We start from the raw sequence: 13,644 nt of genomic DNA on the forward strand, positions 1-13,644 counted from the left end.
GACTGCCTCCGGTACTGAAACCACCGATCCATCCGGACCAAGGCCAGACCCTAAACAGCACAGCTGTTACCAAACCTGGCACTTCGCTACAGATGCTGGGTGAAATATCTAAGACAAACAGGGCTAACAGAGCTATTACTACTTGAAATGCTATTGGGCCTATTCTGCTGGTGGTACTCAAAGTGAAACCACTACTGACACTGGATGAAGATCGGACCCTGAACAGCTATTAGAGACTTTGAGTCATTTGTACAAGCAAAACTGACAAAGTCTTCTGGAGAGAAATGTTGAGGGCACAGATTAGGTCCTTTGGAAGGTATGCTTCACTCCAGTTTTCGCACTTCTTTTCATGTGGGAAATTATCCAAATTCACCTCACTTTTTATTTTTATTACAGTCAATAGTGTCACAGTGGGACATTATCTAAAATTACACCAGTCAAATGCAATATAAATGAAAAATATAACAAAAGGTTTATATTTTTGAAGTAATCATGAATTTTGGTATATCACAAACAGTAATTTGTTTTAGTTAATAGGAAAATTACAACATATTTAGGCCAACATGTTCATCTACTCCTGGATCACTTTAAGAATGCTCTAGACTCTGGAGAGGCATCAAGAGCTGGAGATTTCCCAGATGCGGTAGGGGGTCACATTTGGCAGCCCATGATCTTTACGGTTGCTCTGATGAACTTCTGCAGCACCTTTTCATGTTGATGGTCTGAACCCTTCCACACAGGCTCCAAGAAGAAGAGAGGAGATGGTTCAGTCTTATTCTTGTGTGACATAAATTCTGCAACTATCAGCAAGGACATATTTGTTTGTAGAGAGAAGGAGCCCCTCTTTTGAGGAGTAGGTTGGGGCAGGGGCGCCATACAGGGGGGAACAGTCAGGACAATACCAAGGGCCTCTGAACGACAGGGGGCCCTCCACAATTTTTTTTTCTTTCAGAGAAATTAAAAATAAAATGGGGCCCTGTCAATTACAAAATGTTTTCTAAAATTGTTTTTAGCAGTAAAAGTTAAATGTTCCCACTCCCAAACCAAAAAGCACACATCTATATTTGCCCTGAATCCCCCTGGATCTGCAAGAAATGGTTTGTTCCTGCTTAGCGCTCTTGACGGTTTTCAGCAGCAGACAGTAGAAGACAAGAACGACTGTGGTAGTTACTATGCTGCTAAGAAAAAATATTAAGTCAGATTTAAAAAAAGTAGAGCATTAAGAGAAAAAAAGACAAGTGTCAATTTATAAACCCAGTTTTTCATCCTAAAGAGGTGGGGAGATTTTGTGAGATTATCAACCATTAGCATAGTTTGCTCAGCTACTTTTCTGGTTTCACACATTCATATATTTAATTACTACCTGTACCTTTTACGACACTTAACAACAGATGAGTCAGTCAGCAGCAGCTCTAACCTACGTCCCTCCTGACCCGTCCTCTCCCGAGTGAAATTAAAAATGCAGTATGAAACTTTTATAAAAAAATATTTTTTTACATATGTATTTGTTAAAACTGTCATTATGTTGCGACAGTATGGCATAGAGATAATCTGAAAAATGTATTTCATCTGCTTTCTCCAATGCTATCTAGAAACAACCAATCAGAGGCAAGAGGTGGGTTTTAGCGTTGTCAAGTGGCTGCTCATCCTCCCTCCCCTTGTTACGCTGTAGTTGTAGTTGTATGAAAAAGTTTTTTTTTCCACCATCAGGACATTTAGCAGTGAATGAATGAGTTGATTGACAGCGCTAAGACCCTCCTCCTGGTTGTGATTGGTTGTTTTGGTCAAAATGTTGCATTACTTTAGTAATAGCAGTTCAGGAAGCAGGTGGAGGAGATTGATTGTTTTCACAGATTATCTGTCTCGAGACAAACTGTCACGACATGGTGACAGCTTTATCAAATATGGAGAAAACATATTTTTTATTAAAGTTATAAACTGCAGCTGGAATAAAATGCAATTATATAGCATTTTTTGAGAAGTCTGGATTGTTTCATGTATATTTTGCATGTTGCCTATGACTGTTACTGGTGGGGAGAGACATTTCAGTAATCTAATATTAATAGAGAAAAATTAAGTAACCTTCTTACATACTGTAAGCGTAAAATTCATGAGCAGTAAATATTGTGCCAGTATCAGTATTGGACCAAAGAAAGCAAGGCTTTAAAATTGTGACATTTTTGATGAGTCAGATAGACTCAAAAAAATTGTAACAGCAGCTGTGAGAAGGAGCCCAAATTAATTTTTTGTCATGGGGCCCAAGATTCCAGGCGGCCCCCCTGGGCTGGGGAGTGGTGGTTTACAGATTTATTTATTTCTGAGCCCAACCATAATCCATGGAGATCCTAGTGATTTTGATATCTTCTCCAGGTGGAAAGACTCCAGAGGAAGTCACTCAATATGCCAATATGACTCTGATGTTCTATTTTCCTTAAAACTAGTAAGTTAAGTGAGCTGAAAGTTGTTGCATTCCATGGAAACCGTTGAATAAATAATAAATGGTTATTTTAAAAAAACATTAATTAATAATAACTAATTACCTTCATGTTTTTCTAAGCAAGAAGATGTTTTCTCCTTGCAAACCTCCAGTTCTATATGCACACAGTTAACAGAAGCATATAACTTTTGAGAAAGTATTGGACAGAGAATTAACAAATCCTGATTGTGACATCCTTAGTTTTGAAACAAAATTTCATTCCAAAGCATACAATTCTTTAAATGTTCTCTTAATAAAATTTGCCAATTTCCACAGGTCTGCAATCATCCGCAGCATCTCCAAAGGCGATCGACTGAGGGATTGACACTAACCTATCAATTGACTGATGATTTAGTAAGTTAAGATGAAAGTGCTCCATTTCATGATCTTATTGCAATTGAACATAAGTTATAAAGGAGAATTCCAGCATTTGCAGCTCCAAGTGAACCTGAAAAAATAAGACCTGTATTGTTAACACAATAGTCACACATGACAGTTAAAAAACCCCATGTATTAATTGTATTTCTTAAGATGTACAACAGTGGCAATTGGCTTGTGTCACCAGTATTAGAATCTATTTATGTCATGTTAATGAAGAACAGCTGAAAAGTTACCGGGTTCATCAACTGTGTAACAATTTCACTCCAACTCCTCCCCTCATCATTTCTATATTCTTTGCACCAAATGTTTTCTAAACTTTAATGTTGTTTTCACATATCATCTCCAATGTCCGCTGGACTTCGGGTTGCGTCTTGTCAGCTGTTTGAGATTCCCCTCTGTAATTTCCCCTCAGTAAGGATGGAGGAGAATCCGGCTTTCTGATTGGCTACCTGTCACTTTCAACAGGCTGCGTTAAGCTCCCAGTGGGGAAAACCCCTGATTTAGATCAGAGGGGCCACAACGATCTACAGTAACACATCTTAGAACGACCAAAGTTCTAAGATTGCCATAAAGGGAAAATGTAGGTGTGAACTAACATGTAGTGTGAACTATTGCATCAGGTAGTCGATGTTCCATCTTCTCTATTTAAATCTTACTTACAGACTTTATAATCTGCACTCTTTTGGTTGAATCCAGTATTTATTTACACTTTGGTGTTTTTATTCAAGTACATTTTTGTTAATAGAGGCTCTGAATCCATTTTATTTTTGTTTTTGGTTGTTTTGTTTATTTTATCAGTTCCAGTGTTAAATATTCTTTTGAAAATAAAGTGTATCTATCTTTGGTCATGCATGTATCGCATGTATTATTATGTCATTTTCATTAAATCAGTGTAAAAAGGTCTACAAACAATACTATCGTTTATTGCAATAATTTTTTAGACAATTAATCGCTCAGCAAAATTTGCAATCGTGACAGGCCTATTCACCAGTGACGTTGTACATCAAAAAAGGAAGCTGAAACATCATTAAGTTATATTGAGTCAGAAATTAGTAAATCATTCATAACTTGCTAATCATCACTGATTAGTAAATTGAGTCAGAATGGAAGGAGGATAGAGTTTAGGCAGTCTCTGGTGTATGAAGCATCTGCCACAAGTACGATTTGAAGATATATCACAATTTTCAAAAAATTTTCTTTGACAACATAATCTAAACGGGACAAATTCTTCTCTGAATGATACTTGTTTGACTATGAAAGTACATGTTATTGTCTTTTCTAGGCATTAATTGATATGCTAGGAAAATAGTAATTTGTTAGCTGGCTAACATTACGTTGCCTTTGTTTTGGAAATAGAACATATTTAGGCTCTAATCTTAATCAGATTCTTATAGTATAGACTGGGGTTGCCACCTGTCATGGAAAATACAGAATGGTTTTTAATTTGGCAGCTAAATGTTGTTTTCCTGTGCTGCTGGAGCATCCTGCAGTTTTGGTTGCCTAGAGAACAAAACATCACACACCGGCTACTCCACCACGTTCTGAGAAGTCCAACTCAGGCTGTGGTGCGCATCCCATATTTTCATTTCTGAAAGGTGGCAACTCCAGTAAAGTATATAAATAATTTTGCAACCTCATAGCTAATAATTCAGAGTAAGATAGAAATCAGTAATGTTAATGAAGTGTTTTCCCAAACAGTTGAGGGAGAGGTATCAGTGAGGTGAGTGACCCACCTCACCTCACCTCAATTTTTCACCCACGTGAAAAATTGCAGCTAACAGCCTGAGTGGTTAGTACTTTGTTAGTGCTAACCACTAGCAAAGTGGTTAGCACTTTGCTAGTGCTAACCACTTTGTGCCATTAAAATTTTCTTTTGTGCTGCTTTGGTTTCTGAGATATTAAAAATTATTTTTTAGATCACCATTCCCCTATGTTGCTCCAAAACAAACCTGCGAGCGGTACTTTTTTAGTGCTCTGTTAGTGCAGGCTTGTGCTATAAAAATTTTTGTTTTGCCCTGTAAAATGAACCTACAATGGACAGAGGAACAAGACCATCCCAGATATGGTAGGTTGTTATGTAGGCTACTATTGAGAAAGACGGACACAACAAAACAAAAAGAGAAATTGTGAATCACATCAGAATATGCAAAGTATTTGGCAGATAGCGCTTAAGTCAATATTTAAAATGCTTTACTAAACAACAGTGTTGAAAGATGTCAGTGATTTTACATTAATATAGAAAGTGAAACTTTTAACATTACAGCACTAACAGGCAGTGGCGTATCTGTTTCCTAACTGTGACTAAAGCTCCTGCTAGCAGGCTTACTCTCTGATCAGAGGCTGTTTCTTTTATACACAGTTAGAGAATGGTGAATTGACAATGACTAATAATGTTATCACGGCTAACTAACACATAAATACTGTTATTAATCTAACCTTTCTTTATATCCTTAAAACAATGAGTATCTGTGAATTTTTCAGTCAGGTTTCCCAAGGCAAAATTGCACTGTAGGTACAGATACACTGCATCGAGTTAGAATGGAAGTTGTCTGACATATCATTTTGATTTGCAGTTATTATTGTGCTAACAGTACCACTTACCTGTGCAACTGGGCTATGTCCTGACTAATATCATCAAGCTCCTTGATGCCGCTGAACTCCCCTGAACCCACTGAACTAGAGCTGTCCTGTCGACACAGAAAAATAAAAGAAGGGAGTGAGAACCTTTGGAAAGTGAACTTTGATCATAAAAGAAAACCAAATGATTAGGAGGTAGTAAACAATAGAGGGACTAAGGGACAGAAAAAGAGATAAAGAATGAATATTAATGCAGCAAGAAACAAGCAGTACATAACTTTTTATTAATAAATGGTCACATAGGGGCAGGAACCGCATTAGTCCCACCAATGAATTTCACCGCATTTGCGAAAAATATTAGATTTTGAAATCTTCAACTTGAGTCCTTTTATTTTGAAGGTGCAACACAACCAGGATAAAACAGTTAGCCATACTCACATGTTTGATTGAGCAATTACCATTTTGGTGTATTGAATTTGAAAATTAAACCATTTAAAATCTTTTAATTTATGTATGCTGAAACCATTAAATCAAATGTAACTGTATTGACATTCTTAGTTCATTTATTGTAAATGTGATCAGCATTACATCAACCCTGAATGTCTAAATCTCCACCCATTAAAAGCAGAGCATTTGGGTATTTTGATAAGCAGTGTAGGAATATAGGTTCTAAACCATCAAGTAAGAAATCATTTTCGGGTTCATGTTGTCCAAACCGTTAAGCTTCAGTTCACGAAACCACAAAAAAAGCTAATAAACCGGCCACCCACCAGAACCGCACACTGTAAAAAGCTCAGGCGGGATCTTAGAACTACAGGAGTTTCAAACTCCACTCATTAATTTTTAGCTGACAGAAAAACACCAACCCGTGAAATAAACAAAAGCAAACTGACCAATAAGACTTTGGCTTTGGTGTGCCTCACCTGCCCCCTTACAGACCATACACCGCTGTGTGTACAATATCTTTTGACACAAAATATATTTTTTCTCCAAAATTTTGCTAATGGTAAAGAGGGTTACATAATAAAACAATAACTATTCTTTCCTTTTTTTTATTTAAAGGAAAATGTCAAGGTACTCAGTGATGCGGCGTGTCCAGCTGTACAGCTGCAACAATCCAGACTCTCAGTCACTTGTGGGCAATTTAGAATCACACAGAAGTGCTCCAAAAGAGAATCAAACTTCTAACTCTGTGAACTAAGAACATCTGATCACATAATAGCAATTACCCATAGCTGTCCTTACTGATAAGTATTGTGAGGAGTCCATAATATTAATATGATCAGGCAGCATGTAATCATATATACATATATGTATTATTGTTATAAAGGCTGAGCCAAGAAAATTTATGTCTGTATCAAACAAGTAGCCCTTCATGTTGCTCTGGACCTGTGAAGTAGCTCCCAGTCTCAAAAAGGTTGGTGACCCCTGACTTAGATGATGGCAGCACAAACGAACATTTTTGCTGCACAAACGTTTTGACACCAACTTTGTCTGTTTTGAAGAAGGTGGGGGGCGAACTTCACTCAGGTATAAAAATGCTAAATAGCCTATGTTAATGTGATTCTAATTTGACAGGTAAAAATAGAACATGAATTTTTTTTTTTTTTTTAAAGTCTAGCATGACCTCTGATTATATATATATATATATATATATATATATATATATATATATATATATATATATATATATATATATGTGTGTGTGTGTGTGTGTGTGTGTGTGCGTGTGTGTGTGTGTGTGTATGTATCATATACACACAGCCCAAATTTAGATAGAGCTATCTATGGAAGAAGTAACTGCAAAGGACCTTTAAGCATGATAGACTTGGATCTCATTATCAAAAAAAGGAAAAATGGTCAAAGTATCAGTGGAAACATGCTCATTTTAGGGAAACTGCTATAATGCCAATTATATTCATTACTGCAAAGGGTTTTTTTTAAACCATTTTTATAACAAAATGTATATGTACATTTTTTAAAAGTAATTCTTGCTTTAAGTAATTTTGAATCTAAACCTTACCTAAACCTTACAAGGCAGAAATAAGTTTGTGCTTAAGTGTATAAATCGTTATGAAACAAAAAAGCAAAAATACAGGAGAGCCAAACAGACAAAACTCACCCTTCTCATTTCTGACAGAGCAACCATCTCTGATCCTACTGGAGTCATATATCCAGACATTGTCTGGAGCCAAAAAAGAGAGGAAGAGAGAAAAAAAGATGTTGTTACCAATATACTAAACAAAATCAAGGAGTTTTATACATAAAAATGTTATTGCCCCAAAGGCATTGTTTCTAGAAGACATCCTTATTAGAAATGTATCTCTCATGTCTATGAGAATCTTGGCTCAAATTTAGACTTTTATTGTAATCATAGACAATGGCAAATGGATTTAGAATGGAATATTGAGGACCACATTTGGCATCATTCTTAAAAAAATACCAATATGCATATATTGATATGCAATGTGCACAGAGACTCAATTTAATATAGTCCACAGGCTCCACATTATGCCAACACTGAGGGGGTAGGTTAGAGTTGGGTTCTTCGACCTGTAATAAATGTAAATTAGAGCTTGTAGTGTGCACGCATATGAAAATGTATAAAGATTGAGAAGTTTTGTTGTGATGTACAGGGTGAGGTAACCTCTGATTGGTTATGGTGTAGAATTATGACCCTTTCACTACATTTTGGCAGCTAAAGTGGACAGTACTTGTAACACAGAGAACACCAAAATGATAGGAATAAGTACACATGGTGCAAGAAAGGCCATCTGGCCATTCTGGATATTACAACATACCCCAACAATTGACTGACTGGTATAAGAAGCTTTTGAGAATTCTCCTACTGTAAAATCTAACTGGAGTTTGAGACCACAGGGGTCTCAAACTCCAGTCCTGGAGGGCCGCTATCCTGCAGTTTTTAGATGTGCCACAGGTACAAAACCCTGGAATGAAATAACTTAATTACCTCCTCCTTGTGTAGATCAGTTCTCCAGAGCCTTGCTAATGGCCTAATTATTCTATTCAGGTGTTGTGCAGTAAAGGCACATCTAAAGGTTGCAGGACTGCAGCCCTCGAGGACTGTAGAATGAGACCCCTGTCCGATAGCATAACAGTGAGGGATAAAGATATGGTAACCACTCAAGGACAGACTCAGTAGGCCCATAGGCCTAGATAAACAAGCCAAACAGCACAGTATACTCAATTAATTAATCTAAGTAGATTAAAACGTTTCTAAGGAAACCCAGCATGACTTGCAGCACTCACTGCTGTTAATCAATGCAGCTGGTGTGGATTGCTGTATCCCCTTGCTATGACACCAAGCATGCATGTAGTGATTATAGTTATAATGCTATAACTAACAAATGAGGATGTATTTGTTGTAATAATCTCAAATATATTGTATTCAAACAAACTATAAGAGCCAAATATGTGTATTTTTAGGTTTTTGGTCACTAGATGGGGTTGTGGCCTCAACTATTTGAGGCCACAGCCTCATTTACTTACATTTTACTTACTGTTGCCGCGTATGGTGATATAACTGGATTTGTTCACAAATGGTTTCATTTAAATAGAATAAATTCTGAATTTGCACTCCAAAGAAGATCCTTGGGATTGACTTTGCATAGTACAACAAGTACTAGCCTGTGGCAGCAAAGGACCAGATGGATACGGTGGCAAGCAGTCAGTGATCGAGGAGGACTGGATCGTGGCAGGGAGGCAGATCTTTGTAGGTCATTGTGAATTGGATCACAGAATGTCAACCGGAACCCAACGAGAATGTGTAGCGCTACACCATTGAAGGCCATTTTTGTGTGTGCATGCATTAAAACCATCCATCCATCCATCCATTTTCTATACACCCTTTGTCCCTAATGGGGTCGGGAGGGTTGCTGGTTCCTCTCCAGCTACGTTCAGGGCGAGAGGCGGGGTCACTCTGGACAGGTCGTCAGTCTGTCGCAGGGCAACACAGAAAACAGACAGGACACACAATCATTCACACACACACTCACACCTAGGGAGAATTTAGAGAGACCAATTAACCTGACAGTCATGTTTTTGGACTGTGGGAGGAAGCCGGAGAACCCGGAGAGAACCCACCATGCACAGGGAGAACATGCAAACTCCATGCAGAAAGACCCCGGGCCGGGAATCGAACCCAGGACCTTCTTGCTGCAAGGCAACAGCTCTACCAACTGCTCCACTGTGCAGCCCTCCTCAAAATATACCAAATGTATGTATCCTATTACAGACTTCTATTGGTTTTAACACAAATCTTTTCATACTCTTGTTGAAGTTGATGTTTACAATATTTGGTACTAAAAATTGCACATTGAAGATAAATTTAGTTAAAACAGAATCAGGTGAAAATGTGTTATTTACTTACAGGTATGGGAGTTCCTCTCTCTGACGGAGGTATCATGTCAACAGTGAGGACTTGGGGTGGGTCAATACCTTTGCCTACTTTCTGATGGATGAGGTGCATCGCAAGGGCAAACTGCTCCCTGTTCAGTTTGCCTATCTGTCTTGTATCTGCCAACGACCTGCAGAGCAAGAGAATACAGAGCTAACAAAATTACATTTATTTTACTCAGAATGGCTCTGCATACCAATAGAAAAAAAACAAGGATCACCCAAGTGATTCCAGTTACTTCAGGTGCAATTTATGTCACTGTGAAAGTTTGTCAAAAAAAGTGTAAAAATGTTTTTAACAGTCATCCCAATACTGTTACAAAAATGCTAAAAACAAGAGAGTACTTTAACTTATTTTCTATCTCTACTCCCTGTAGGCTTTTGAACATGTCATGTGTGGTTATCAAGGGTTAATAGACAATTTCAGTCTTGTACACAGGGAGAAGCAGGAGGATATCAATGGGTGGGGCTTCAGTGATGTCCTGAACTATCACACCAATGTGGGTAGCAGTACCCCTGATGACAAATTAAAAAAGTCTGTAGCAGATCAAGTGTTGCATCCAATTTAGTTTTTGGAATAGTCAAGGGCTGAGGAGTCAAATTCCAAAGTATTCCTGTTTGCCTCTATAGAGGTTAACAAAGGTCATTCAGGGTTCTGTGGTGGGGCAGGGGTTAAGCAAAACCCACATAAGGAGGTATTAGTCCTCGATGTGGCAGTCGCAGGTTAGATTCCCATCCAGGTGACCTTTTCTGCATGTCTTCCCTCTCTCTCATTACCTACTTTCCTGTCCTAGCACTTTGAAATAGAGGCCATTAGACCAAAACCAAAAAAATTAATGTAACCCCCTGGGTTCCCAGGAATATATATATGTTATTGTTGTTTTGAAAAATAGCTAATTTAATGTATGCCATTTAATACCTTAAAATAAGATATAATAATTTCCAACTCTTTTGGTAGGGTTAGGGTTGTTATTTGTGCCTCCATTTATGTAGTGCTTTCTGGTATCTAAGGCTATATTCAGTGCTCTATATATTTAATGTTATACCCCAAGAAACTGGTTCCACTACATTTCCCATGAGCCACCAGGTACTGATTTGTCATAAAGAATTAAACTCAGTTGAACTGCCTATGTCTGACCCATAAATAATGAGGCTTTATAAAGGCAAAGTATTTATTTACCAAACTTCAGAATGAAAATTAAAGTAGACCACATGTGAAAATATACCATCACACTAAATATGGTCACCAGCAGACCTTATGTCTGGCTGAAAGGGTAGAACTTAAAAAAACAGGTATCACCCTTTTGTCTGTTCTTTAACCTTCAAATAACCTGAAAAATAAAAACAAATAAACAAAAATACAACAAGCTTTGTCAACCACCTGGCTTATAAATAGGGACTTTCCCTTTCTTTTAAAAGCTTATTAAATTATTTTGAATAGTCCCAAACACAAAAAAGTCCTTTAGTCTTAACCCAATACACAGAAAATAATTGACAGTTTTTAATTAGTGGGCCCACCAAAAAAACAAAACAAATGAAAGCCGGCAGTATAGTCAATAAACCCAAGTTGAAGGCCTGATACTGACGCCACTCACCACTCGTTCTCAATCCACAGTGTACAATAGTTTGTTAACTAAAGTGACAGAACATAATACTTTAAGACTTTATACTTCAACTGTTTATTTTCTTTTTAATGAACTCTTGCTCATTTCAAACTCCTACCAAAAGACTTTGAAATTATTAATTTAAGATATTAAGTTGCATACATTAAATTAGTTATTTTTCAAAACAACAACAACAGATATATATTCCTGGGAAGCCAGGGGGTTACATCCTCCCTGTCCTAAATGTCTAGATGTCCCCATCAGACAATTCTCTAAAAAGAGTGGTAAAAGAGTTGACAAACTCTCCTAGCTGGGAGCCCAATGGGTTACATAAAGAAAACAAAACAACGGTCATTCATATCCAAGCAAGAGATTGGAATTTGCTATTCTGCTGCTCTGATATTCCAGCCACAAGACATAAAAAAGGAAAGGAGGAAAGGATGCAGCATCATAATGTTCTTTCATCCAAAAGGTTGAAATCTGTATAAATGAGAGTGAAGGGAAGATGACCAAAGGTAAAGATGACCTTACGATTTTCTGTTATAAGGGGATGGGGCTAAGGTGATGTCACCATTTGACCAAGTGAATGTGTTGGGCACTTTTTGCTATGACTCCCAGAAAGTTTATGTGGAAGTTATTTTACCCCAGAGGATACATGTCAAATGGTCAGACTTTGAGGTTTGGCCATATCCTCATGGTGTGACGCTGCAAAAAGCTTTTGATAACTTTTGATCATTGAACGTTCAAGACTGTGATGAGTAATTGGGAAGTCTGCAGGTAAAAAGTTGCAGCAGTAGTTCACCATGATCCAAACTAACTGACGGCCTGCTGGGTTTGGACCGTCAATCAAAGAGACTTTTTTGTGGGACCCGACAAGTTACACATGTAATTTCATGCTCGTCGGTCAAAGCATAGATTGGGGCTGTTTTTTCTTTTGTTGTTTTTCTTTTTTATTTCTAGGGAGTGCTGTGGAAGAATTAGGCCACACCCACCAAATATTGCACTGCATTCCTGTGAGGGGTTGGATTAGTATCGATCATGACGGGTTTCGTCTGCTTTGTCATGTGTCAAAACAAGGTTTGGATCAATTTTAATCCCCTTCCCTCAACTACATACTGTCCAAAGATGAAGCTGATAAGCTCAAAATATAAACAGATCAAATGCAGGTATTAAGATTAAAAATAATAACATTTTATATCGCTTTTTCAGACATTCAGAGGCTTAAGATTAAGTGAACAAAAAGACTTTTGGCAAGATCTACCTATGTACCGAGTTTCAGATCTCTTGAATGTACAGTAGTTTATGTGGCACTATAAGGACCCCTAAACTAAGGGGGATTTAACTGAAATCCAAAAATTACTTGTGGAGGACAATTTTCTGTGAAGGTTGGTGAGTTTTTGAATATGTTTAGGCCTCCAAAAAGGCACATAATATGGCAGAATAATAAAAAGGAACAAGGTTCGTAGACTTTATAAGCTCTTTTCAACTTGCTTAATATGTTTTAACTGAACAAACAAACAAAAAAACAGCAGAACATCATTCTGCTAATTATGAGAAGCTTAGAATTGTAGAATTAAGGTAAAAATGCACCATGGGGGTAACATTAATTGGCACAATTTGCTCGGCTGTAATACTACAATATAGTTAGAAGTACGTCAGATCAGAAATCTGCCTACCCTAAAAATAACCAAATTCTATCCTACAATAATACTGACTATTTTAAGGAAGCAGAGCAAACATCTTTAATTCTGGTTTGCTAGGAAAATCTCAGATTGGTGATAATTGTTTTTGTGTGTTGACAGCTGTGCTTTAGTTTTTGGAAACCCAGACCTTAATAACCTATGTGTGATAGTGTATAAAGATTGGGAGTGTAAAATATGTATTAAACTATCTGGACTTTATTGCACTGTTCTTCAGTAACAGTGCAGCTTTTCTTTATCGCGCCACCATCACCTTTTCATTGCGGCAAAGGTGGGGATGATGGCAGTTCACCCTGCAATCAGGTTACTGGTTCCATGCCCACTCAACCCACCTCTGTCATTGTGTCCTTGGGTAAGACACTTCACCCGCATTGCCTGCTGGTAGAGGTCAGAGGGCCTGGTGGCGCTAGTGCATGACAGCCTCACTGTCGTATCAGACTGCCCCGGGGCATCTGTGGCTACTATCCGGTAGCTTGGCAGCATCGGGGTG

At 37.8% G+C, this 13,644-nt stretch overlaps 1 protein-coding gene across 5 annotated transcripts in view; it reads right to left on the reverse strand.

Annotated features, from left to right (window-relative positions):
- Window positions 1-13,644, reverse strand: part of eps15l1a (epidermal growth factor receptor pathway substrate 15-like 1a) — a 109,188-nt gene that overhangs the window by 41,354 nt on the left and 54,190 nt on the right. For all 5 annotated transcript variants that reach the window (XR_006371816.1, XM_044128358.1, XM_044128361.1 and 2 more), the window contains 3 exons: window positions 9,825-9,981; window positions 7,557-7,619; window positions 5,459-5,544 (listed from right to left, as the gene is read on the reverse strand). Coding sequence is in view for 4 of the 5 variants with exons in the window: in XM_044128358.1 (XP_043984293.1) it covers window positions 5,459-5,544; window positions 7,557-7,619; window positions 9,825-9,981 (306 nt within the window). In the remaining variant the exon portion in view is untranslated. The remainder of the gene's footprint in view (window positions 1-5,458; window positions 5,545-7,556; window positions 7,620-9,824; window positions 9,982-13,644) is intronic.

This window comes from Gambusia affinis, linkage group LG10, assembly GCF_019740435.1.
Source record: "Gambusia affinis linkage group LG10, SWU_Gaff_1.0, whole genome shotgun sequence".
Taxonomy (NCBI): Eukaryota; Metazoa; Chordata; class Actinopteri; order Cyprinodontiformes; family Poeciliidae; genus Gambusia; species Gambusia affinis.